Here is a 25,648-nt window from a genome sequence, read left to right as displayed (position 1 = left end):
TCCCAGCTAACGTCAGAGGGAGACCCTTAACATGGGGAGTTTTCGGATATAGGGGTATGTAAAAATACGAGGTGGACCCAGCTGAGTAGAAACGCATCATACACGTGATCCGTATCCAGTACTAATATAGCACTAACGTCTTTTAGATTAGTTCCATGTTGTGTGCAAGGCGGTGCCAATGGATTTATTGACCCGCTCCGGCCCGCTTTCGCTTCTCTCCGATCAATAAACAATTGCAGCTGGGCAGCCCGGTTAGCCCTATGAGAGCTTGCATCACATTACACATAATAACGATCTTACTATTCTGGTTGGGTTAGGGCCATGAGTTAGGTCGCCATATTCACGTAAAACTCAGTCAACTTTTTTTCATGATGCTAAAGGGAAAAAAAAAGACAAGAATCCATATTATAAATCTAGTCCTACATTCTCCTTCACCATAAGATACAAAACATTAAGTAACATACCCACTTAGCGTAGGGGTTCAGTATCGTTAAGTCCTTTCGAAATGTCGGCGTTTTCCCCCCTCTCTTCATACATCCTTGGCGCAGCCTGCTTCGCTCGGGGGTTTATGGCCATCTTCTCCCCGGAGGCCGAGTATAATAACGTCGGTCTACCAATCGACATTGATACTAAGGGTCCTTCTCTAACGGACCAGGATGGCGATGATGATGAATCTATCACCAGCTTCACATCGCCGCTCATGTACTTTAAGGGTATCCGTGAAATTAGCTATGGCATGACTCTAATAGCTTTAGAGTGGCAGGGAAATACGGCCGCTGTCACGACATTCGCAGCCGTCCTATCTCTGGTGAGGTTTGGAGATGGTCTGGTCGTTTGGCTAAGCGGGTGCGAGAAGCTGAAGTTCAAGGCGTTGGGCCATTGGATCACAGGTCTCAGCTTCCTCGGATGGGCAGCCCGGAGGTGGAGGTAATGAAGCCATTCCGAATGCCCGCCTCAACGGTGGCGTGATCCGACACATTGAAGTAGGGATGGCTCATTCCCGTCGGTCGCATACCAAACTTTCCAAGAATTTACCTCTCCATGACTTTTGATCTCATAAGGCACATTCGAAATCAAGCTGGGAGGGGGCAATGTGAACAAACATGCAATATTACTTTTAGACACACATATCATCCATATCGCATCCAAGCATCTGATTGCTAGACGCTTCCGGACGGCGGGTGGTATGATGAGATAGCCTATCACTACGGAACCCGGAACTATTCCACCATATCGGACAAAGAGCTTCCAACGACATACAACATCTTCGTTAGTGTAACGCAGATTTATAGTTCAAGCAGAGGATAACTTGATGTGGGATTTCCATTGTCTGGCATCAGGAACGTTTTGTAAAAAGCACCAAGGGAATACGCTCCCAATCCTTGTATGCAACAATAAAACTCGGCAATAAACTCAAGAATAAACTCAGGAATCATAGCAAAAGTTGTCAGAGATCCCGATGCTCCAAATCCTCACCACACAACCAGAAATCGTTTAACTTAAACCAGCACCCCATTCCTTAACTCGCCATCGTATAAAAGCCGCCCGTTCAGACAGAGTCTATTGCCTCGACACTAGGCTTGTAGCCAACTCGCGACACCCCTAAAGCGGTACGAACATGCTCAATAGTCAAGGCGCCCTTCTCGTGACTAGCCAATAGTTGGGCAGTCTTGATAACATTCTTGATCTCGCGTCCGTTGAGTGGAATGGACTGTAACTCGAGGAAGTGATGCGGAAGTAAAGTTGACTCCTGGTAAAAGTTCTGGACGAACCGTTCCCAAATCTGCCGGCGCGCCGGTACGTCCAGGACGGGATAGTGGATAGTCAGATGTATTCTGCTCTGGAAAGCCGGGTCCATGGCTTCGACTCTGTTCGTAGTCATGAATAGCATGCCGCGGTAATACTCGAGCAGACGCAAGAATATGGCGACGATGCTGTTTCGTCCAAGACTGTCATCACTGCGCTCGGCAAGAATAACGTCACACTCGTCGATAAGTAGAACCGCATCCCATTTGGCAGCTGTTTCAAGGATCATGTTGAGGTTATCTTCGACTATGTCGGGTTCGGCTCCGAGTTCCCCGACGCCCAGTTGGTAAAGTGGACGCCTCAGCTTTTCTGACACTATATTGTTGTTAAGATGTCACGTTAGAAACCGCACGCTCAACATGGTTCTTAGGCTTTGCTTACCAGCCTCCGCCGTCAGAGTTTTACCAACTCCAGGCGGTCCCTCGAGAAGCATACTGATACCCTGGCCTGTGGATCATTCACTCTTGTTAGTCACGCCGTGCTCGTTGGAAGCTCAAAATCGGGGTGCCTAGTACATACCTTTGCCCTCAATCACGTCGTCAAACCTGTCCTTATTCTCGACATGGCTCTCGACAAACGTCATGATCAAGTTCTTGTACCCGCCAGCCAGCACGAGGCTCTCAAATGCGTCGTCGCGCCATTGGATATCCTGTATGTTGTCGACGTGGAATATGACTATATGAGATCTTGGTAAGTAACAAATGCAGCCATGGCCAATTCTTCGGGATACTTTATTAGAAAATACTCACCCCACTTCTTGATCTTGAAGCAGTATCCCCGTCCATACCCAGTGCATAAGTGCAGCAAGTCGTCACTCAGCTCTTGGATTCGCGCTGTCGTATTCAAATTTAGTGCCTTTCCCAACCGGGCTTCAAAATATCACTTACAATCACTAGCAAACCGTCTTGTCCCAGCGCTATGGGTTATAGATAGAAATACAGGTGGCGGAGGGGACAATAGGGGGGCCTGTCTATGATCAGCTCGGAATCTCTACATTAGGTACCTCTATCGTAGAATAGAGCTCCTGCAGCGGTTCTTACAATTGGTCTTCCAACAGGGCCCGGTTGAGGAGGCGCATTTTGGTGCGCTTGGTCAGTTACCATCATTCCTGGTATCAAGAAGTTGGAGTCCAGGGGTATTAAGTCGATACAAGTGTCGGTGAAGTTTTCGTACGATTCAGGATCGACCACGATTCTTCCGTCAACCTAGTTATACTTGTAAGATCTTCATTTTCACTCATTCGTTTCCATCAGTACTCACGTTACGTTTTTGCTTTCCATCTATAACGATGCCTTTGTATGCACCATAGTAATACGGTTTAAGGTGGATGTCTCGGAACTTCTCGCCTCGCTTTCGAAGAGTTTCCTTAACCTCGCTTAACCGCGGGTGGTAAGAAGCAGGAAAGATATCAAGGTCGCTGATTTTCATCGTTCCCGGGAAGCTGGAAATCGAGAGAGTCCTCGACTGATATCCACAAGTGTCTCCATCGTAATTGATTTCGTTGACTATCACGCGGAATATATGACTACCGGCTCCCATGTTGTACTGGACCTGATGAAGCTTGTAAATGCGATCATACCCATCTTCGAAGGCGTAGACATCAATGCCAGGCTTGAAAATCGTCCACAGATAGTCGAAAGTGATGACTCCGTTTTGACTCAGATCATTGCTTTGGGAGATGGTTTCTCTCAACTCGGACCTCAGGACCTTGCGCAGTAGACGCGCATGGCTCTTAGCCACGGGGTCTTCTATCTCGCGGACGATCTTCTCGAGGCGGTCCCATTCGTAGAAGAAAAAGTGAAACGGAGCTGTGAACACCAGGTTCTTAAGCGTTGTAGTTATTCCTGAGTACTCTTCGAATAGTTCTCCTAGGATCAACTTGAGGTGGGAACTCTGTATGACGATGGAATGAAGAACCATCGGTTTTCCATCGTTATGGCTTCTTTGCATGCGTATTAGAAGTGCGTGACGCCTGCTTTCGTTCTCTTCTTCTGCCGATGGGCCTATGCCTTTTGGCAATTCATCTACCCAATTAATGCAACAAGTACATTTGGATTCTCCCTCGTATAAGGTTTTGACATTGCAAAGTTCCCCAGGGCGATCATTGGTAGGAGCATCATCTTCAGCAGCAGATGCGTCTGAGCCAAGCTCCAACCAGTCCGCGATGCTGGTTTCTAACATATTGTGAAGCTGATGCTGTGGGGGCTAGAAAGAGGTTAGCATATGATTCAACAAGGCCCTACGTATAGTATAACTCACATCCCCAGAGCTGCTTTCTATGTCCGACTCGGCCATGGATATAGATTCTTGCTCGTGTCTAAACTAGGGAACAGGAAAGAAGAACCTTTACAGCGGCCGTCATGTCATCAGGACTTAGTTTTGTACCAATACTGTCAAGTATAGGATTATACGTGGTGTAACAGTGGAACACAAGGGCCTCTGGCCTGATAGGCAACCAGTCGCAAAATCGAGGAATCCGCGTCTTGTACGACGCATGTAATCATATAGTGAGACCACATGGGCTATGCCTATTGGCCCTATGCTCATGCAGTATCAGTTGCCTCACTGCAACGGCAATCTTACAGACTCATTGGCAACTCGGTCAGCAGACTCTTCTCAAGCAGGCTCTGGTTATCGATGGCCTATTTATATAATATGTGTAACTTGACTAGAATGAATCAGCTAGTTATAGGTATGCTACGTAACAATTTGACAACATTTGTGCTTGCTTGTGTCCTATAGTCGTATCTTTCTTCCACTTGAAGGCATCATTTTAGATTAGGCATCCAGTGGGTAATGGCGCTGTTGGTGCCTATGGCCTTTGCAGAATCAGATTCGAAAAAGCGGATTTGCGTATGACAGTATATTAAATGGTAGGATACGCAGCACTGATGAGTGAGTCCTGCTACCCATACCCATACGTCCGGGTCTAATATAGTTACTCCACTTGATCGTTTTTACACATCTGAGATATTGGGGGCCAAAAATCCCCGTCTGATTTTTAAGGTCGCGGACCACTTTCCAACTCGACGTCTCCTGGAGGATGACTCTTCCTTGGACAAATACTAACTGAATCTTCTAAGCATAGATCGGGTTAGATACGTCGGCATATCGCAATATCTTACTTGATTAGGATTTAACTTACTTGGGTGTATCGGCTTTTCGTCTTCCTGATCGTACCCTGTTGCAAATGCACAGTAAAGTCGGAAGAGAAAGCGGCCAATAACGCCAACCCACCCCCGCTCTTCCTGCAGCTCACGTCTAAAGTCGCTTCGTGTCGAAGTACGATCATCGTTGGAGCCATCATTTAACCCACCTATTAATTCCAAACGTTAGGGTTCTCTATACGAAGGGTTACTGGGGTTCGCGAACCTGCAGGAGCTGCTGCATCCTCGTCAAAAGCATGTCGAAACCCACGGCCCAGTCTTATTAATGTCGTTCCGATAACATGCACTAAAAGCCCAAGGGCTAGGACTAGAGGTATGAGCTGACTGGCCGAGTTTACGGCGTTGACTCCTTCAATGCCATTATACCGAAGTGTTACTTCGGCGCCGGTGACGAAGATGACAAACGGTAAAAAGCTCCAACCCTGCAGGAAAATGTGTTGAAATATGTTGTAAGCAATGCCTTCTTCGCCAGCATACCTTGGGAGCGCTTGACGTGGGAAGCGAGCGTCAGCACCGGAAACCAACACCGGAGCTGGGCCTCCACCGTCTCCCTCTTCCCGGACCATCTTTCTAAAATATCGGGACACTAAATGAGCAAATATGAGTATATCTTCAGCCCGAGCTTGTTCCCGAGCTGCAGCTTGCTTTTGCCGAGGATCAGTAGCATTTGGACTGATTCGCCACTCACGCAAGCTTACAGACACGACTTGAAATGCAGTTGACAAAATGGCCATACCAAACCCAATATCAGATACCGTCCAAAGGACCTTGTTCAAAGTCCTAAACCAGCCTCGAAGGCTGATTTTGGTGAAAAAGAACCCGAACTCTTCTTCGCAGCCGGACATCGGTAAGACGTCTAACCCCACCCACCAGAACCAGGTGAAGTAGAAACAAAACGCCCCCCATAGCAAAAGGGCGATGGTACCGCGGATGTGCACGAAGCCGCTTGGTACGTCGGTGTTTATGACGTTCAACACGAGCTGGGGAACAAGGAGGAAGAAAAGGAGATAGGCCTCCGGAGCAAATAGGGTTCTCGACGCGCTCTCCCTGACAAGTACGATGAAATTGGCGAGGACGAAAGCAATGGTAGAGCTCGTGATGGCTTTGAAAGCCGGTTTCACCGACGGTCTTGCGAGCACGATGGCGATGAATTGCAAGTAAAGACCGAGGCGCAGTCCCAGTCTAGATGATAAGTTTAGTATAAGTCAACATGACATAAATAGCGAGCAGTGAACAAACCCATATAGGTCTGGCTTGCCTTGTATAGGGCAGCCATGATCGGTATCCGCCATTATCACGACGTATTGTAAAAGTTATGTTGGGAATCCTAGTCAGAGAATCAGCGATCAATCTCTCATCGCGCTCTCTCTCCAAGTCGATTAAGGTATGCTTTGGGGTCTCCAATAGTATCGTAGTACCCGTGAGTGCGGCTGAGGCAACGAGCGCGATGCCAGATAGAACAGTCCAGACCGCCGTCCCCAGCAACACTATAGCAACGCACTAAGGCCAATTAGGGTGCGAGTATTTCAGCTTCTAGTCCTTTTAATGATAAGATTCCATCCTCCCTTGCCTGGTTACCGCGCATGACAGTTTGCCAATATGACACACCATGTCAGTTCTCCGCCTTGAAGAAAACACTGGCCTTTGTAAAAAGATAAACTTCAGCGCTTCAAGTAAGCATTTGAATCAAGCGGCCTCTTAACGGACGAGCTATCTAAACGCCCCCTTTACCCCTGAAGATGGCATCTTTGGACAGCTGTGAGATGGACGGCGATGCGGACTTCTACGGCATCGGGATCCGGCTCGGCCTCTATGCCCAATCGTTAACGACGCTACTCGTAACACTGTTCGTGCAGGAAGAAGAAGCCGTAAACAGAATCCTCAACTTACTCCTGCAGCTAGCGATCTTCGCCGGCACGCTCCTCTCCACAAACGCAGGGACTATCCATGCCTTCGAGGTCATCATCGTCTTCTGGCTGCTCGTAGGCGCGCTCTCCAGCCTGACGGGGAGCGGCGTGACCGGTACCCATTCCTTCTCGGGCATCTGCCGGCTCCTATTCTACATCGCTCTGTCGGCATACGGGTGCTGGTTCTTCTTCGAGGGCCAAGACGCTATGCAGGACACTCCATGCGTCCAGATCGTATTCTTCGGCGAGTCGAGCTTAAACGGCTGGTTCCGAACTTTCGGAAAAGCAGCCTCGATTATCAGTCTTACTATTTGCGTTGGATTACTCGCGTGGGCTGGGACTACTTATGCCAAGCGAGGAGGTGGGGAAAAGCCGCGACGTGTTTCCTATCGACCTCAGACTGAGATTACGCTCATGCTTCTCTCGATCGCTACGGTTATCTTGTCTATCACGTCAGCCGAATACGTCATAACAGCGAATCATCTCAGTGGCGTAGATGATATATTCGACGTTGGACAGGTTCTGGCATTTCTCGTGGGGGTTTTCCAGTTGCTGAACGTCCTGGTCCCTATTTTTCTTAAAGGTCATTTATGGGCCCCTCGATGTTGGCTTCTATTTGGGAGACATCTAACCTAAGTAATAGCATACCTTGTATTATGATTCTAATAGATTATTTCTATGGGATGGTTACTCATACCTACGCATATTCTATGTTAGGCAGATGTGTGTTGAAAATGTCTCCTGCGCCTTGTTATATCGTAAAAGCTTAATCCTTACTTGATTGTTTCTAGAATCTTTGTGATGGATATCTTATAATAAGTCCTAGCTTCGCTACAGGTAATTTAACAAAGTAACAGCGTTTCCCTTTCTTTTGATCTATCCCCAAGAACAAAACTTCAATACTAAGCAGGATACCTCTGTAATTACGTTTAGGCAGGTATACATCGACATAGCCCACAAAATAGCTCGAAAAACAAAAAGCAAAGCTAGTAGACTTTACAGTCGTGACTTTCTACAAGGTAGACGGCTCAGGGGTGAAGCGAGCAGATCCTTCTACTAGAGTCTACGCACTCTTCTTCAAGCTCGCATACCACGAAGCCGTAACAAAGAACGCGCTTAGCAGCATGATACAACCGGCCCATATTTGCATGTACAAGTATCGCCCATCCGCAACATCTATCAGCGCTCCGGCAATCGGCGGCCCCGTCAAGCACGCGAAGGAACCAACTGTCATGATCATACCCGATCGAGTACCTACTTTGCTTAGATCTTTAGTCAAAGACGGCAGGCCAGCCATAGAAATTGTCTGGACACCGCCGTTGATGATACCGGACAGAACAGCAAAGACATAGAGAGCGGCCGGATCTCGCACGCCAATCCAGCCGAAATACAAAACGCTCGCACTGATAGCAAGCGGTACCAAAGTCCGGAACGGGCCGAAGTACGCATCAGAGACGAGCGCTGGTATTATTCGCCCTGGCACACCGACTGCGTTCGCGATGAAGAGCGTATTAAGCGAAGTTGAAGGCTCCATGTGTAATATTGTTCTCCCATAGTGGTTTATCTAGCTAAAATGTTAGCTTTTGCAGGTGAAGATTTCTGGTAGTTATAAGAGCAATAGGCAAGAATTATAACCACGGATCAAACTTACATAATTATAGATTAAATATACACTCCATAGGATGCAGAAAGCACCGGCGCTATAGAGTGAATAAGGCAACTCCTTGAACGCAGCCCACTCGACAATTGGTCCCCTTGGTCGCGGTGGTAGCCGCGTGCGGGCAAATATTAGCATTACAGACGCGTTGAACATGACTACGAAGCCCATGACTCGCATAGTCCAGGGGAACCCTATCTTCCCCGGGAGCTGTTGCGCGATGATAGGAAAGACGAGTCCACCAGTGGCGCCACCGCTCGTAACAAGAGAGATAGCGAGTGCACGCTTTCGAGCGAAATAGGTAGAGACGCATGCGATGATGGGGCAGTAAAGAATACCGGCGCCGAGTCCACCGCATACGCCCTGGGCTAGGAAAAGCTGCCAGTACTCGGTAGCAAGGGACGCCATGAATATAGCGAGCAGTTGTAAGAAGGAGCCGATCAAGATCAACGAGCGGAAGTAACCGGCATCGAAGAGACGACCCGAGAACATGCCGATGCAAGCTAAGAGGAAGACCTGCACGCTACCGGTCCATGACACCGCTGATAACGGCAGATTCAACTCCTCCGTGTAGTAGTCCTGGAAGATGCCATAGCTGTTGAACCAGCCAAACGTGTTGAATAAGGCCAGACTTGAAGAGGGGTTATTAGAAGCATTATCACTACGGTGGTGGTCAAAGATTCTTACTGTCCGACAAAGACCTGAATCCACCCAGTACCACCATCGGGTGGTGGTGGTGGTGCAACGTTCACGGGACTTCTGACCGGAGTTGTCTCATTCTCACTCGATGGCGAGGCCGTAACAATTACGGAGGTCTCCTTCTCCAAACTCATTGCCTATCCAGATTGAAGTGGTCGACTAATTTGCGTGAGTTATAAGAAAGACAATTTAATTTTACAACCGGGGAGGACTTTAATAAATTAGGAGCTCTTTGTTTTTGTCTGGTATGTGCCGGAAACTGAAGCGTTGCTTACAACTATGTTACTCAACCTGGTTATCGGCAATACCAGGCTAAGTACCTGGGAAGGTAGATAAGGGGTTGCCGACAAACGGAGAGCACCTGTTCTAGTGGATCGTGCTGGTGAGATGGTGAGATACCACAAGTATAGTGTAAGTAAGTACCTAGGTAGGTACATACACTTAGTCGGATGTCAAGTGGTTGCTGTATGTAATATCTAGTTCCGGCTAAATTCTTATAGAAAAGATCTTTGCCTAACCTCGGAGTAGTTATCGAAACATTTGGTTAGGTAGGTACCAGGTAGGCGGTAAGGTTAGAAAGTTGTAGATGGCCCACGGCATTTACAACTATTGGGGCTGGATAAAGGGGAGAGATGTGCTTTATAGCTTAGGTACCTAAGCCTAGTTGCAACTTCCATATAAGCAAGGCTCATCTTACTATACCTAATATTGGAAGGAAAGGCATGAAAGGGTCTAGGTTAGCAAGTACTATCCCTACCTACCTAAGTACCTATTGTAACACTTGCCCTATCTTGACTACCTGAAGATGTAACATGTGTAACATTTGGGGGTAGTTAAGTTGGAAATTTTAGAAAATCCTTTCTCTTAAAATCGGTAAACCCTTGTCATAACGCGTGAGAAAAAAGAGGCGGGAAAAGCAAGGGTTAGGCATCCGGGGTAATGATATGATAACCGTCTCCAGTAATACGGAAAACACCCCCCCTCGTCAGGAATATCCCGAATTGAATTGGCCAGCATCCCCCGTCAAAATATTGCGGAAGGATTCGCGCTCAACCATTCTTTCGGGTATATATAAATGCATGCAATGCCTCCGGTCTATCCCTCCTGGAGGACATGTAGACTGGAATCATACATGAGGCTTCGCTTTCTGTTCCGTCTAATTCCTGAACCTTCAAGCAAGCTCGGTGCTTCCCTCCGACTGGGGCTTCGAGTCCCCGGAGAATATTCCTCTAAATTTCAACAAACCGGCTCCATGGAACGACTAGATGTGGATCATATCAGTACCTTACATAGTATCGCAGGCTCTGCGCTGGCCTTCCTGTAGCGCATTTCAAAATGACAATAAAGGTCTGTCTTGTCCTTCTTCATCCCAGACCGCTTGGATCATGCAGTTGTTGATGCAAGACGGGGTTCAATTTCCCGGGGATAACATACCACGCTAACGATGCCATCCTTTCGATACCGCCTTTTACAAGGATCTTGTGCTTTGTTGAAGTATCTACAGCTCATACCCTTTAAGCCGACTTGCTTCCGCGCAAAGACGTCGTAACGCCCGCGTTATTGGATAATACCTCCAAGTTGCCCCACCCCTGGAACTCTGGAAGAAACATTTCGGTCAAGTTTTCGATGATGGGCAAATCGCTAAAGCCCAGATGCAGAAGCTCTAACTTCCCTGTTGATGAGGGAGACAATAGTTCGGCATGGTGGTGAGCAGGTCGCATAATGGTGAGATGAGAGAAGATTCTTCTACGACGTCTCGTCTGCCCCGCGCTGGTAGATTCTGATAAGTGTTTTATTAATACAAGGTTATCTCAAAGCAATAATGTTATGATATCTTTTTAGATAATCATTGCATATGCGGCATGCATATATATTAGTGCATATGATTTGAAAGTCCGCATCTGACGACAAAAACCGCTGCAACACCGAGTCAAAATAATAGATGAGTACGAATCCGATACCGATAACCAACGTCCTTCATTCATGTTGGCTGGCGACTGCATTTTAGCCGTAAGGGGGGTATATCTCCGTTTGCCAATAGACTTATGAATGCAGGTGAATTTTTCGTTGTGGTAAGAGAGCGTACAAACACCGAGCTACTGCATGTAAGTACCTGGATTATGCAGATATGGAGTGTGTCCAATTGGTTCGCCGGGGCCGGGGATGTTCCATGTAGGATTGATCAGTTCCGGGTAGGTACCTGGCATATCTGAGATACCTAACTCAGCTCTCCAGGAAATTATGGAAAAAAAAAAAAAAAAGTCAATGGCCATCTTTCGGTTATTCGGTATTATTGCTACCTTCAAGTTATGCTACATGATTGATACTTGTTAGATTTTCCCAGCCAGGTACGCGATTAACGGCTCGTGATGATATGATAGTAGGTGACATGTCCTGCTGTATCACCCATAACTCTTAGGCCTAATCACCCTAATGATGGGAGCCGTGCGGGGGCTAATGCAATGCTGGCTGGCTGCCGGCTCCGGCGGGTATCGGGTATCTACCTCTTTGGGTACCTCGCAGCTCGATGCTTATAATCTCGATTCTTGAAACCCTCTTTCTGTCTAACACGGGATGGGGGGGCCGGGCCTGCATCATGACATTCCAACGACTCAAATGTCTCAAATACTACGTCAAGGGGCAGAGCGAATGCCAGGCACGACGTAGGAGAAATGGCAAAAACCCCCTTTATAACGTCTGCTCACGCTGCGACGGCTGAATCCAAAACCCCCCAATTTGGTAATACCTAATAAGGACTTGGTAAGGCGGTAGGTGGGGAACTCCGGTGCGGACTGCGCTCCCCCAGACTTTCTTATACGGCCCATACAGGCGGATCGCAGTAGAATTCCAGCCAGCCAGCTAGTTGCGGACATCCCTATTTATAGATCGGACCTGTCGGGGGATCCGTGTACGGATATAAGTAAAAGGGTTAGCCGCGTACCAATCGCCTTTAAGGCTGAAATAGAAGTATGAGGGCACCCTTGCTACATCTAAGCCGAATATCTTGAACCGAACATCTACTCCGAATACCCCGCAATCGCACGGCTCTCATAAGATCCCATTTCAGGATGGCTACCGGAAACATTAGCTTCGAGGGTATGGGGAATTACATCCTTGCTGGCATAAAGCCGCATCAAGTATTGGATCATGTGCATGCTGACTTTCATAATTAGACTACCTCGCCTTGCAGGCCTGTCTGGTCGAGTGGGCGGATAGCTACGACACCAAGGATTGGAACAGGTTGCGGCAGTGCATAGCACCCACTTTACGCGTGCGTTATAACTTATCTCCCAACAACAAGCGCGAGAGCTTTTTCTGTTGACGTTGCGGACTAAAAAACTTGCCTAATAATTAGATCGACTACCGCTCCTTCTTAGACAAGCTCTGGGAGGCGATGCCGGCGGAGGAGTACATCGCCATGGTGTCGTCTCCGGCCGTGCTGGGGGACCCGCTGCTCAAGACGCAGCACTTCATCGGCGGCACCAAGTGGGAGAAGGTGTCGGACACGGAGGTCATCGGCACGCATCAGCTGCGCGTGCCGCACCAGCGGTACACGGACCTGACGCGCAAGCAGGTCGCCGTCAAGGGCCACGCTCATTCCACCAACGTCCACTGGTACCGCAAGGTAGACGGCGTCTGGAAGTTCGCCGGCCTGAATCCTGACATCCGCTGGGGCGAGTACGACTTCGACAAGGTGTTCGCCGGAGGTCGCGAGGAGTTCGGAGAAGCCATCGCTGCGAAGGCGGAGGGTATCCCGGTGAACGTAGATGGGCTTTCTGCCAATGTATAAATAACAGCAAGGACTTTGATGGGAAGCCTTCAGGTTGAATATTCATGGTAATACTTCGATGGTATTCAAGAAGTTATACACGATTGGCATGGTTTCATGTATGCAGGACGGATGTGTACACATAGTAGATGACGGGAATGGAATGTGGATTCCCGTTTCTTCTCGCAGGGGGTTTTACCGGCGTTCATATTGGTAGGACTTACTTTCGTCCTCGAATTAAAGTTAAAGAAAACTGGAGAAAAACAAGACCCTGGATCTCATCTCTTTACATGTCTTGGGTACGATGTTAGGTACCTGTATCAGGGTTGAAGCAGGTACATTCAACCTACATAATGATCAATTCATGTGACCTGGCGTAGTTGATAAGATTCGCGATATTGCTGTTTTTACAAAGCGTTAACCGCCTACTTATATTTGCTTCGCAGTTCATTATAATTATGTCAGTTTTACGTATGCATATATACGCGAAAGAGCTTTCCTTGCGCTAGTTACCTATCACTAGACCTGTGTCGATTCCAAAGAAATGAGCCGATGGGCTTCATTAACGATGCTTCCTAACCTATTGGCCTACTCGAATGTTGGTAATTCGCTGGGGTTTCTGGTTGGACGCCTTTACCAAAGGACACGAAGAATGCAGTACAGTACATTAGGTTTAGGTACCTAACCTATTATACAATTTGTAATTCTTCGTGTCTCTGCGCAAAGATCCATCGAACTACGGATCTGGTGGCGATAGCGGGACTACCGGACCAACTGCCAAGAAGCTGAATCTCGGTCATAAAGATGCGAAACCCAACGTTGGAAACCATTTTACGAGATGAGTGAAAATGCTGCATCGCGTCATCAGTGGGCCCTTGGATAACTCTACCTAGATACGAGGTGCCTTAGGTACCTAGCCATGAGATACACTAGTTTACAACAAGTGACGCATACGTCTCTCGCGAACGCGAACTTGAAAGCAAGTGTTTTCTTCCAATTGACATTTGGACACATTATTATTCGTCGCATGCGAGCGAAAAGCTAAGTTGAACACCATGACGAATTCCGTAAAAATATTATATAGGTACCTAACATAAGAGTAAACTTGTGAGACAATAGAAGCAGTTATCAGTTATCGCAAAATCCGAAAAAGTTGGGTTGAATCTCGCTGTCGTCGGCATTTCTCAACGAATTAACACCGATGGTTGTTGAGTTGTTGAATTTCTATTTAGTTAGAGGGACCGTAATCCCGGAACTTGGGAACTGCATGCGCGCCTTAAACAGATACCGCTAGAAGCCGACTGGCGGCAAGAATAATCACAACGTGCCTACCTCTTCCTACCCTACCTAACCTTTGGTACCTCATATGGATGGACTAGGTATGTATGGGTAGGTAAGTATGGGTATGGGTATGGGTTGTGCCCCGTTCAATTTCGTGCCGCAGACGGACGTTCAAATAATCTCGTGACCCGATCTCCTGCTGTGCTTTGCGCCCAAAACAAAAAAGCACCCAGCCTGCGTGGTGAAACCTGCGCAAGTTGGACAGCAACCCCCCACGTGCGCCCGGTGAGACATCCGGACACCGGCATGGCCGGGGAAGCAAGGCCGGGGAGGGAAACGGCTGAACGGTGAAACTGGGACGAAGTTGGCAGTGCTACGGGTAGCCTGGGTAAGTACCTCGGTAGATACAAATTTCTCTTACGTATTGATATCTGAGATCTCATCTCTTGTTGTTTCTTGTCGTGGTAGTGAAGAACCTCTGCATACTGAAGTAAAAAGCTTGCACAAAGCTTGCTACAACGTCTTCTACCCGCTTAAAATGGCAAGAAAACCGATGGCAGCGAACGGATTCCGTTTGCCAATGTCTTGGGTCTTGGATGCCCAGAACGCCGAGTCCGTGTAGGCCTTGGGCACTGCTGGGAACGGCGGAGGCATGTAAGCGAGAAAAGACGACGTCATGTGATGGGGACGATTGGCGTTTTGCTAGAGCCGCCAAGAAGGCTAGATGTCACGTTTGACATGGGCATGGTGCGCCACGGCCTTTTCTTGGTGTTTTCTTTTCCTTCTTTCTTTTTTCTTCTTGAATGTTTCTTCTTTTACGTTTCGTAGCGCCATTGTTACGAATTAATAGGCCATAGATTAAAAGATCGGTCTCGAAATGAAACCTTGGTGATATGGTTCAATGATAAGCCAACAATTGTTTTTTTTTTTTTTTATATAAGTGGACCAATCAATCACTTTTGGTAGTTGAGAGGGAAAGTTTCGGAACACGGCAATGAAAAGGTCGAATGTTGAAGAAACATTGGATCCGGCGACGAAAGTCTTAGACCGTTCCTATTCCTCGTGGAAGTTGAAACATTTAAGTACCAGTCTTGTACCTTCCGGGAACTCGCTTTTCCGGCTCGAGTTTAGCGCCCTGCTGCCTTATCTCTTCAGCAACCTTCTAACCTTAGGTAGCAACTTTTTAGCGAAGTCTATTAGCTTCAGCATACACTACTGAGCATAGCCTGCCTTTTCCTTATCTTGATAATGTGCGTCCTCGTTTTAAAACCAGATCTAAACATCACATCTGCGAGCTAGGTAGGTATGTATGTTAGAATGCAGCAGTTTGATAAACACTAGGTAGGTAGATCTACAAATGGAAGGCCCATCATATATCGTAATTCGTGTATCTTTCTTCTTCCACCTGCCTTCTGCCTATATTCTTGTTTTTTCCCTATCTCTAACATGACGATCACATGCATCAAATAATATCAACACGCATGCCGATCTATAATGGCATCATCGTCCGCGGGACCTTGATGACCTTGATGACCTTGGTGATGCTACCAGGCTTTTAAGAGTCTAAGAATATTCTCCGGGAACCCACGGCATCTCGGCACAAACGAGGCATCTCCAAAGTTATATTTGAACTGCCTGAAATAACAGCCTAACCTATCAAGCAAGCAGGAGCTCGACACCGTGGGCTGTGTAGGCTGTGCGGAATGACAAGACGAGTTCCACAGCATCGGAGGCATCAGCCGTCGACAACATTCCGCCGGGTCAATTTCGAAGTCGCGTGTCTCACGGTATGGGACGGGACGGGGGCGTCGGCTAGGATTTATACATGATATATACCATGTATACCTACCTCATAGTATAATCCATATCCTACCATATCCTGAATGCAAACGGATTTGAGCTTCACTGGTGTCTTAGGTTGGTGTGTGTGTACCCCCGCAATCTTTCCCACTCCACATCTTCCATCTGGAATTCCAAACCCCCCGCTTCGTAATTACAGGTAGGTTACCTTTTCTTTTCGGTTGAGCCTCAATTGTATCAAGTCATTGGTCCGTCATCCTTCTGCAGGTTATTTTGGTGGTAAGCCGGGCCATATTTAGGTGATCCGGGTCGACAAAGATGTGTTACTAAGAATGTTGAAGTGTGTAAAAACAGCAAGGATTTAGTTGCTCTCGAAAAATGTACTTGATCGGTACTCACCGCTATGAGACCTATCAAAGGCCCGCAAAGTACCTAGCCAACGCGCATGAGATCCATGCATCGTTCTGCCCAAAGGCCCCACTAGACGTACCAGGGTGGGAGCTAGACTACTAGGGTTATAGCTAGGCTGGCTAGGATAGCCAGGTAGGCCGAGTAGGCAGTGTACATTAGTGGCTAGTACATGACTAGGGTCATTGAGTCGGGTCCATTAAAAACCCCAAATTCATCATTACGAAAGGCCGACAGCTGCTGCTTAAGAATTGTACTTTTTTTTAATATTTTTTTTTTTTTTATATTATTGATAAAGTAATCTGTACAAAAACTTCGAAGCTGCCAGTTCTTTCTCTGCTCGTGTTGCTTCTTGTACTGTAAACAACCCTCCTCTTCGGGGTCTTTTTTTCATATTTTATATTTTTTTTTTCTCATTTCCTATTTACAATACATATTTGTCTCTTCTCAGCTGGGCATCAAGAGACAAATAACCTGATCTTGCCCCTCCCCCTGCATCTTCTATTTGCTTGATGCTCATGTCGCCCGCAGCGCATCCCCCTCCTTCATGAGCGGCAACCCTACGCGTAAACAAAAAAAAAAAAAAAAATCAAAATCAAATGTACACTTACACTAGCGATCTTCAGATTATCGCGCTCAGCGGCTATCTCGGTTTTTATTTTACTCGCGTCTCATCTTAGCCCATTGTATAGCTAGTCTGCCAACTAACTTGGCATGCAAACCATTGTCCTGAATGCATCTAGATCAGAAATTCCCCAGAGCCGTATTCATCATAAGTTGGGGAGTCGCAAGTTCTGCCTCACCTCCTGGACTCTTCTCGTTATCCGCAAAGAAACCGGTATACACGCCTTCGTCCGACCAGCGTCCTCCGTGAACCTCGACTCTTAGGCCGCGGTCTTCCTTTCTTCCCCTGCGGACATCCCATCCGAGTCGTCCAGGGGACGCTACTATAAACAATGGCGTGGGATCACCTCTCTATCACCAAACCCCATTTGGTGTATATCATATTGGGAGGGTTCACTTCACTTTTCATGCTTTGTTCTTCCGTCATCAAGGAGCGCATGTACATTGGTGAGGCGACAGTCGCCACCGTCTGTGGTGTCATTTTCGGTCCTCATGCTGCAAATCTGATAGATCCCGCGTCGTGGGGGAACGTCGACGAGATCACCCTTGAGTTTTCCCGAATTGTCTTGGTCGTCCAATGTTTTGCGGTCGGAGTAGAACTGCCGAGATATTATATGGAGAAGCACTGGAAATCCGTGGTATTCTTACTCCTTCCTGTCATGACCTTTGGGTGGCTCATTACAAGTTTGATCGTCTGGTGGATGTTCCCGGTCTTATCTTGGCTTGAGAGCTTGGTTGTCGCAGCCTGCGTCACCGCTACGGATCCCGTTCTTGCTTCATCAGTTGTTGGTAAGGGCAAATTTGCGAAACGAGTACCGAAGCATCTGAGAGATCTACTCTCTGCCGAATCCGGTTGCAACGATGGCATGGCCTTCCCGTTCATTTACCTTTCCCTGTATCTGCTACAGGAACACTTGGACGCCAAGCAGACAACCTACCATTGGCTTGTCTATACTGTTCTTTACGAGTGTATTTTCGGTGCCGTGTACGGATTTCTAATAGGGTATATCGCACGACATGGCATTAAATATGCTGAAAGACACGACTTAATCGACCGTGAGAGTTTCCTTGTCTTCTACTTTACCTTGGCCCTATTCTGCGCAGGTTCGGGTAGTATTTTAGGCACGGACGACTTACTTGTCGGATTTGCTGCGGGCGTCGGCTTCTCAAACGATGGTTGGTTTAGCGAGAAGACAGAAGAATCGCATGTGTCAAACGTTATTGATCTGCTACTCAACTTGGCTTACTTCGTCTATCTCGGGACTATTATTCCCTGGGAGCAGTACAATAACGTGGATATTGGCCTTTCCGCCTGGAGGCTAGTTGTTATGGCCATTTTTGTCATCCTTTTCCGCCGAATTCCAATTATGATGTTGCTAAAACCATTCATCCCCGATGTTAAAACGTGGCGAGAAGCTCTGTTCGCCGGACATTTCGGTCCAATCGGCGTAGGTGCTATCTTTGTTGCCCTACTTGCTCGAGCCGAATTGGAGACTGAACATACAATTCCCGAACCAGAATTGCCGCCGAAGGGTGCCGAGTTCTACAATGTTATTCTTCTAGTGTGGCCTATCGTCACTTTTATGGTGATTTCCTCCATTATTGTTCATGGTTCTTCGGTGGCGGTGTTCACCTTAGGCAAGCGTATCAACACTTTATCACTCACCATGTCATTTACTACTGCTACAGAAGAAGGGCCTGCTTGGATGAGTCGCTTACCACGGATATCATCACAATCACGATCACAAGCTCGAACAATGTCGGATACAGATTATGAGGAGAAGATGCCTGAGTTTCCTCCTGGCACGCTACCCCCAACTGGGATGCCTGGGCAGTTCCTGCGTAGGCAGCGTGAGGAAGACAACCCCAGTCGGGCTGGGAGTAGAGCTTCTTCTCGGCGCCGCGGCAGAAAGAGGTGGGATGATGGTATTGGGCCTGGTGGACCTGTAAGCCAGTCTGCCATCTACCCCCAGAAACGGAGCCCAAGTGAAGTAGTAGAGCCAATGTCACCATCCGAATATGTACAGCCTACTTCTCCAAGGCAAGAAAGCCCCAGTTCACCGTCAGATGATCTGCACGAGAAAGATGGTGAGAAGGACACCGAGAAGACCATGACCGTAACGAAGGAGGCTCGGTCAGGGCCTGAGAGAGGCCATGGGCAGCCATCTAGAGGTCACCAGCACGAAGAACTAGAAGTGTTTGATGAGGGCGACCATATTATAATCGAGGATCACGACGGCCAAGTGCTCGCAGTTGAGGAGACAGGACGCCAGCCGATTCAGGATCTGAACAAAGTCATGGAAAAGGCCAAAACTGCGACTCAAAGGCCCGGATGGACATACGATTCACTGAAGAAGAGCATTGGAAAATGGCGTGAAGAAGAGGCCCAGAAACGTAAAGATAAGGCAAAGATTGAGCGAAAGCATGAGCCAGCTCGAGCATACCAATTTGGCAACACGGTAAGCATGATCCATCGTTCGTGTAGTTAAGACACTAACCTAATTCATTTATAGATTATTGTGGAAGACGAAGATGGAGAGGTCGTCAGAAAGTATGATCTTCCTACCGATCGAGGTGAAGGTAAAGACTACGTGGCTACCAGTTTGAAATATATGGGAATGGGCGGTCTGGTCAAGCCGAGCGATAAAGGAGCACCCAAGACTGAGGCGTCATCCGAACAAGGGCCTTCCCAGACTGGCAGTGGCAAACCTGGAGATAAGACGAAGGCTGGAGGGTGGCCAGGATTCAATCGTGGAGGTGCTGCTGACCAGAGAAGGAAAGACGCCGCTGTTCCCGCTAAAAAGAGCGCAGAAGAGGATCGAGGGATCCGGTTCACGATCGGTGGTGTTGGACAACGCATGACCAAGGATGATTTCCTCAAAGAGGTGCGAAAATTGGATGCTAAAACCCGCCGCGAGGTAGTAGACCAGTCCAATGCAGATCCGGCGGTGAAATCGATGGCAAGAGAAGCACCTGGTGCAAGCGCAGGCCGACGACCCCAGACCCAGACAACAGTCAACCCCCGGATTAGTGTGACTCAGGCGAGCGATAGCAGTACTCGGGACACTAGTAAATCCCCTTCTCGGCCCGAGTCTACTCGTGGACGCAGCCCAACGACAGAGCCAGAGCAGGCTCCTACTTCGAACACACCCGAAACCGCGGCTGAGAGAAGGCGAAGATTAGCAGCGTTCGCTAGTGTCCGTGAGGACAACGATCTTGGGGAGACACCGGCAGAGAGGAGAAGGAGAGAGGCCGCGTTAGGGGTGGACAACGGCAGGGCAGACAGCGATAGCGAAGATGATGATACCCCTAGAGTACCGCCCGCAAGACGAGGGATAAGATTTGCAGACTCCCCGCCCAACAAGGGCTGAGGCACACGCTTCATGAGACATGGTTTGATTTTATTTCCGGGTTATGAGGATATGCTGCTTGGAATAGCGGAAAGTAAGCACTACTTTGATCGGTTTTATGAGATAGAGTATATAGGTTAGGTATATATCCTTTTTCGTCTAGAGGAGGATGTCTTTAATTCATCAGTGTTAATATATTTATTACGACTGCATAACTGAGCATGGTAGGATTCATAAGAGGGACTCGGGAGTTACTGATTGTATTATTAAACAGGTGTACGAAGTATTGCAATTTGATACCTCAGCTCAAGACTCGAATGACGTCACCCTCAAGTCCTTACCTAACCTATCCTAGGTTAGGTGCCTGTAAGGTACTTCGTACCTGACCAAACAGTCGTTTGGAGGGGTAACTTGAACTATATGCATTTAAACGTTAAAAATATGTATTTAACGATTCTACTGTGCGTTACAAAGTGCACCTGCTGCTTTTTGTCTAATTGCACTCCACTACGCAGATACAGTGTAGTTTATCTTGGCGACTGTCAGAATGGCGCCGTTTCAAGCTACAGTACTCCAATGAAAACAAAGCTAGTATATAAAGACACACCCCTGCTTAGCCGATAGCGAGCGATGAATTCTTTATCGAATTTTGAAGATTTTCCTCCAAGTCCTCCAATTCCTCCTACTCCTCCCAATTCTCCAGTCACTCCGGCTCAAGACCAGCACACAGAACTTGACCTACGATTATTATTCTTCCACGGCAACGGAAACGGGAACGGAAACAACGTAGATATCATCCCAATGGTTCAGCTTACAGAAGTTATCGACGAGCACTTCCAGGAGGGTCAGCTCGGTCCTGATGAGGACGAAGATTTCACTGACACAGGTACGTCATGAGGTTGTAGAGATGCGACTTTTATTTTATTCATTTTTATTCTTATTCTTATTTTATTTCTTCATCTTCTACAGTACTAACGAAGAATCCATATAGACTCTGAAATCTCGACCGAGTCTGACTATGACCCTTCTAGCGAAACCCTCGCTGAGCGCCTGTATGCGCTTCGCGACATAATCCCACCTCACACCCGCACCTCGATCGCCAATAAGGTCAATGCAACAACTAGCGCAGTCTCAAGCTTCTTCTCCTTCAGCGGAAAGAGTCTTTGGGTGATTAGCACTTCTGCGCTGATCCTGGGTGTCCCGTGGGCTCTGGCCTGGGCTGAGGAGCAACAAGTGATGGAAATGGAAAAGGAAATGAAGATGCGCGAGATGGGCGGAGAGGTAAGCTCCCATACTAATAAATAGCACTGCTTTCCTAGGTAAAGTTAAGGGAGAAGTAATAACTAACCGCCGCAATAGATCCTAACAGCCGGCGCCAGCGGTCCCAACTCTTCGACGGCCCAGCAGGTCGGCGCGGCGCTCGACCGAGAAGCAAAGCCCGCCCTGTAAAGCGTGGCCAGCATCAAAATAACTCATATGTGATATACTCTATTCGGAGATATGCACTACGCCATGGTCTACTGTTATCCATAGCCAAGGCTTGGCCTTATTTGGCAACCAGTCTTCTTACTCCCTCTACTCGAAATGATAGGGCAATGCGAGGCGTAACTACAATTACTGGCTCTCGAGACAAGCACACATCTTTCGAAGTGCCTACAACATGGTTTTCACTGAAGGGAGGGGGGAAAGGGAAAAAATCTCATCTCTTACGATACGGGTTCGCCAAAGAACCTCCTTACCTTGTATCATAATTTGGCATTACGACCGGTTAATTAGTAGGGACTTGTTCGCAATAGGCTGGAAGTGCTCTAGGCTATTCGAATTGGATTAACTTTTCTCAATGATTGAGCGCGCTTATCTTGGTGACCACGTAACCCATAAACCTTGGTGCAACTCCGTTGTTCGCCACTATAGGCTCATAAACGATTGGGGGGAAAGTCAAAGTAAAAGTAGTGGCAACCTTAAGATTCGGAGAATTTCGACGTAAATGCGGATACTGTTTTAAAAGAATAGGATTCATAACTCAGATTCGTTCTATCCCAATGCGATATCCCGTCGTCAACTTGAAAGTGCTCAAAATGGAAGTCTATAAACATCTATATTGGTTGTAGGGGTAACTTATTAATTCTAGGTACAGTGGAATATTATTGATACAGTTCATAAAAATACAGTAATTCTCTCGTTCGACGCTCATAGCATCAGCCACAACAGGAAGCTCTACTTCACTTCCGCAAACTGCTGCAACGCGTCAAACAAGCGTCCAAAGGTGCCCCCATGCCAACTAACCACCTCGCGCCACTCCTCCTCGGGCAGAGTCCCGCGCATCATGCACACCCAACCGCCGACAACCAAGTCCGCATAGCTCGCCTTCTGGCCTAGGATAAACGGTCCCGTCGAGTCCGTTTCAAACAGCCTCGCGAGGCCCCCCAGCGTGCCGCGGAGCGATTCTACCATCTTCTCCCGCGCCTCACCCTTGACCTCCAAGTCGTCCCAGGACTTCGCGCCCGCGCGCCGCAGCAGCGCGTCCCTGCTCGCCTGCGAGTCCAGCCCCAGGAACGACCCCATCAGCCCCACGTGCGCGCTGAACGCCCGGTCCACGTGCATGTTGAACCGCGCGTACTCGGCGTGCCTGCCGTCTTCCCGCGGCGGCGTCAGCGGCGGCGCCCAGGTGGGCAGGTCCTGGTCGTAAGTATATTCGAGCTGCTGCTGCTGAGGGGGGAGGGGAGGGAACAGATCGCCCGCGCCCGAGTCCGGGTACGTCGCCTGCAGGTACGCGGCGATGTCGAAGGAGTCCCCGACCGCAGAGCCGGTGTTCGGGTCCGCCAGGACGGGCAGCGTGTAGAAGTCGCTGCCGTCGGCGAGTCTGCGGCACGCGGGCACGCCGAGGGCGCGCCGGACCGTGCCGATTTCGGGGACGGGGACCCAGGTCGTCTTGTAGGGGACCTTCTTGAAGTTCAGCGCCAAGCGGGATTTCCAGGGGTTCACTGCCGCCGGCGGGTTCATGGCGATGTCGTAGAAGTCCATGGTTTTAGGGGGGTTCGGAGGCGAGGTGGCCATGACGGAAGATGGTGAGAAGGAGACAACCACCTGTTCTTTAGCCAATTTGAATATAGGAACGCTGTTGATATATGTATATATGGGCTTCTCTATTAAAGGCTATGATAGAAAAAGAAATCAAATTTCGTACTCCTTTCTAGACGTTATTCTGGTAGTTTATTATATGACTTCCCTTCAGATATCTTTATGTACCTAAGTACCTTACCTGAAGCCCCTTTAGTCACGTGAATCTACATCAAGAATGAGAGGTCATTATGGTTCATAATGGCTAGTTAATCCGGGCGCAGTAAGTTTAATTCTGCATTTTGCTGCTTCGGAAGCCTTCAAGTAGAACAGCTGAAGGGCTGTTGCGGTCACTGCGCCACGGGGCAGCACAGGTACGATGATGACTGACTCATCTGTCTCCAAGCCCAAATTGGTATTATCTCAGCTTAGAACGTAGGGTGCAAAAGTGCAATACGCTAGGTGCAGATCGCATATTGTTATCCTGTGAGGACAACTACTGCAAGTAAGATTATACTCAAGCAGCGGAGTATGCGACGTACTAATGAAAGGCGTCAGCAAGGCGGAGTGGCTATGAGAGGGGTAAACAAGTTCTGTGGCCAACTCTTGTCGAAAAAGATCTTTGTGCAGTAGTTGTGGAAGTTGAACTAGTTATCCGAGACAACATTCTGTAATTATTGGCGCTTGGAAGTTCGGGAGATATAGCAGAAGACCCGAGGTTAGCCGTCAGGCAATAAGTAATAATGGTAAGGTAGCATTTGTGTGGAATTCCCGTTCATACATACCTCCTAAGGTATTCGGCCGGATAATTCGTCGAACGACTTTATATGGCTGCATACCTTATAGATATCTGACCAACTCGCATATTATTTCCAAATATAACAGAGAGTCGGTTTAAAACCAGTCTCAAAAGCAAATTATCCGGACAGGTTTTCTTGATCATTTCGCAAATACTCAACAAACCTTTACTCAAGAGCAATGGCTTCTACTATCGTTCTAATCAGCGGCGCCAATCGAGGTATCGGCAAAGCCCTCGCTGAGCGCTACCTCGCCCTACCTAACCACACGGTCATCGCTGCTAACCGCGATCCGAAGCACCCCACATCCAAGGATATGGAAAAGCTACCGAAGGGCCCCGAAAGCAAACTGATCCTCGTCAAGGTCGAAGCTACGAGCGACACGGACGCCGCGGATGCTGTCAAGGAACTGCAAGATCAAGGCATTGATCACTTAGACATCGTAATTGCCAACTCCGGAATTACCTTCGGTTTCACTAAAGCGGTCGATGCGAAAGTCGAGGACATGCGCCGGGTTATGGAGGTCAACGTCTACGGCGTGCTACGGCTATTCCAGGCTACTTTGCCGTTGATTCGCAAGGCCGCCGCTCCGAAATTTGTGACCATCGGATCTGGCGCGGGAAGTATAGAGGTAAGGAAGATCGATATAAAACCTTGCAACCCACAGCTGCCGGTAATATAAGAATACTTTAGGTACTAAGCGGTTTTCGCTCAGGAAATGTATCCGTATCCCAACGCTGTTTATGGCCCTTCGAAGGCCGCTGTTCACTGGTTGACGAAAAGCATAAACGAAGACGAGGACCATATCATTGCATTCGTAATAGATCCAGGGTAAACAATGAAAGCCCAGCTCAGCCCCTGATAAGACAGACCTAGAGGTAACTAACCAAATTGCCGTTAATAGATGGACCCAAACCGAGATGGGAGATACGACGGCGCAGTCAGTCGGCCTAGACAACGCTCCTATCACCGTGGCAGAGTCCTGCGACGGCAGTTTTAAAGTGATAAATGAGGCGACTAGGGAATCGGGGGGTAAGTTGTGGACTTACAACGGAAGGAAGAGAGCTTGGTAGGCGATGATAGCGCCGCATATATGATGATATTCGAAGATGAGACAGCTTATTACGAAATCCGCTATGCGGCGCCCCACCCCCTGGTTAAGAGCTTTTCCGATCGCGGCCTAAAACTAGTCCTAACGACGGCGTATGCTACTACTACTATTACTATTACTACCTAACCTTAGGTATGTAGAGCTCTGTTGCGTACGATCGACTTGTCACTTATCGGCCTGTTTAGGGCGCGCCAAGTACAATACAACGAGCC

At 48.1% G+C, this 25,648-nt stretch overlaps 10 protein-coding genes across 10 annotated transcripts; 6 read left to right on the top strand and 4 right to left on the bottom strand.

Moving 5' to 3' along the window:
* The first annotated feature begins 181 nt into the window (after nt 1–181).
* On the top strand, nt 182–942 carry F4812DRAFT_327601 (uncharacterized protein). The gene has a single exon (XM_047931534.1). It carries the CDS (start codon nt 506–508, stop codon nt 929–931), a length of 426 nt encoding a protein of 141 aa, XP_047791703.1. The 5' UTR covers nt 182–505; the 3' UTR covers nt 932–942.
* A 399-nt stretch (nt 943–1,341) lies between these two features.
* On the bottom strand, nt 1,342–4,486 carry F4812DRAFT_327599 (putative AAA family ATPase). The gene is made up of 8 exons (XM_047931533.1): nt 4,066–4,486; nt 3,067–4,011; nt 2,847–3,011; nt 2,694–2,772; nt 2,556–2,639; nt 2,326–2,481; nt 2,188–2,253; nt 1,342–2,121 (listed from the first exon to the last, which is right to left on the bottom strand). The coding sequence occupies exons 1-8, from the start codon at nt 4,099–4,101 to the stop codon at nt 1,550–1,552; spliced, it is 2,103 nt and encodes a 700-aa protein (XP_047791702.1). The 5' UTR covers nt 4,102–4,486; the 3' UTR covers nt 1,342–1,549.
* Nucleotides 4,455–6,412, bottom strand: F4812DRAFT_327902 (uncharacterized protein). Its single transcript, XM_047931536.1, has 4 exons — nt 6,213–6,412; nt 5,179–6,155; nt 4,952–5,122; nt 4,455–4,881 (listed from the first exon to the last, which is right to left on the bottom strand). Exons 1-4 carry the CDS (start codon nt 6,263–6,265, stop codon nt 4,808–4,810), a joined length of 1,275 nt encoding a protein of 424 aa, XP_047791701.1. The 5' UTR covers nt 6,266–6,412; the 3' UTR covers nt 4,455–4,807.
* A 47-nt stretch (nt 6,413–6,459) lies between these two features.
* F4812DRAFT_327714 (uncharacterized protein) lies at nt 6,460–7,601 on the top strand. Its single transcript, XM_047931535.1, has one exon. It carries the CDS (start codon nt 6,713–6,715, stop codon nt 7,514–7,516), a length of 804 nt encoding a protein of 267 aa, XP_047791700.1. The 5' UTR covers nt 6,460–6,712; the 3' UTR covers nt 7,517–7,601.
* A 342-nt stretch (nt 7,602–7,943) lies between these two features.
* On the bottom strand, nt 7,944–9,370 carry F4812DRAFT_457922 (MFS general substrate transporter; the record flags this gene model as incomplete). Its single annotated transcript, XM_047937257.1, has 3 exons — nt 7,944–8,444; nt 8,532–9,168; nt 9,225–9,370. 3 exons carry the CDS (start codon nt 9,368–9,370, stop codon nt 7,944–7,946), a joined length of 1,284 nt encoding a protein of 427 aa, XP_047791699.1.
* Nucleotides 9,371–12,313: 2,943 nt separating this feature from the next.
* Nucleotides 12,314–13,434, top strand: F4812DRAFT_422885 (Scytalone dehydratase). Its single transcript, XM_047933710.1, has 2 exons — nt 12,314–12,507; nt 12,592–13,434. The coding sequence occupies exon 2, from the start codon at nt 12,631–12,633 to the stop codon at nt 13,024–13,026; it is 396 nt and encodes a 131-aa protein (XP_047791698.1). The 5' UTR covers nt 12,314–12,507; nt 12,592–12,630; the 3' UTR covers nt 13,027–13,434.
* A 3,308-nt stretch (nt 13,435–16,742) lies between these two features.
* F4812DRAFT_422881 (alkali metal cation/H+ antiporter Nha1 C terminus-domain-containing protein) lies at nt 16,743–20,901 on the top strand. The gene is made up of 2 exons (XM_047933709.1): nt 16,743–19,577; nt 19,632–20,901. Exons 1-2 carry the CDS (start codon nt 17,451–17,453, stop codon nt 20,487–20,489), a joined length of 2,985 nt encoding a protein of 994 aa, XP_047791697.1. The 5' UTR covers nt 16,743–17,450; the 3' UTR covers nt 20,490–20,901.
* Nucleotides 20,902–21,098: 197 nt separating this feature from the next.
* On the top strand, nt 21,099–22,111 carry F4812DRAFT_470353 (Tom22-domain-containing protein; the record flags this gene model as incomplete). Its single annotated transcript, XM_047938971.1, has 3 exons — nt 21,099–21,354; nt 21,460–21,749; nt 21,828–22,111. 3 exons carry the CDS (start codon nt 21,099–21,101, stop codon nt 21,915–21,917), a joined length of 636 nt encoding a protein of 211 aa, XP_047791696.1. The 3' UTR covers nt 21,918–22,111.
* Nucleotides 22,112–22,685: 574 nt separating this feature from the next.
* Nucleotides 22,686–23,525, bottom strand: F4812DRAFT_457918 (uncharacterized protein; the record flags this gene model as incomplete). Its single annotated transcript, XM_047937256.1, has 1 exon — nt 22,686–23,525. One exon carries the CDS (start codon nt 23,523–23,525, stop codon nt 22,686–22,688), a length of 840 nt encoding a protein of 279 aa, XP_047791695.1.
* A 491-nt stretch (nt 23,526–24,016) lies between these two features.
* On the top strand, nt 24,017–25,645 carry F4812DRAFT_327443 (NAD(P)-binding protein). The gene is made up of 3 exons (XM_047931531.1): nt 24,017–24,956; nt 25,041–25,156; nt 25,230–25,645. Exons 1-3 carry the CDS (start codon nt 24,507–24,509, stop codon nt 25,396–25,398), a joined length of 735 nt encoding a protein of 244 aa, XP_047791694.1. The 5' UTR covers nt 24,017–24,506; the 3' UTR covers nt 25,399–25,645.
* Nucleotides 25,646–25,648: the final 3 nt, after the last annotated feature.

Source organism: Daldinia caldariorum, assembly GCF_022478825.1.
Source record: "Daldinia caldariorum strain CBS 122874 unplaced genomic scaffold F4812scaffold_5, whole genome shotgun sequence".
NCBI classification, from domain to species: Eukaryota; Fungi; Ascomycota; class Sordariomycetes; order Xylariales; family Hypoxylaceae; genus Daldinia; species Daldinia caldariorum.
This window is presented reverse-complemented; position numbering and strand designations above follow the sequence as displayed.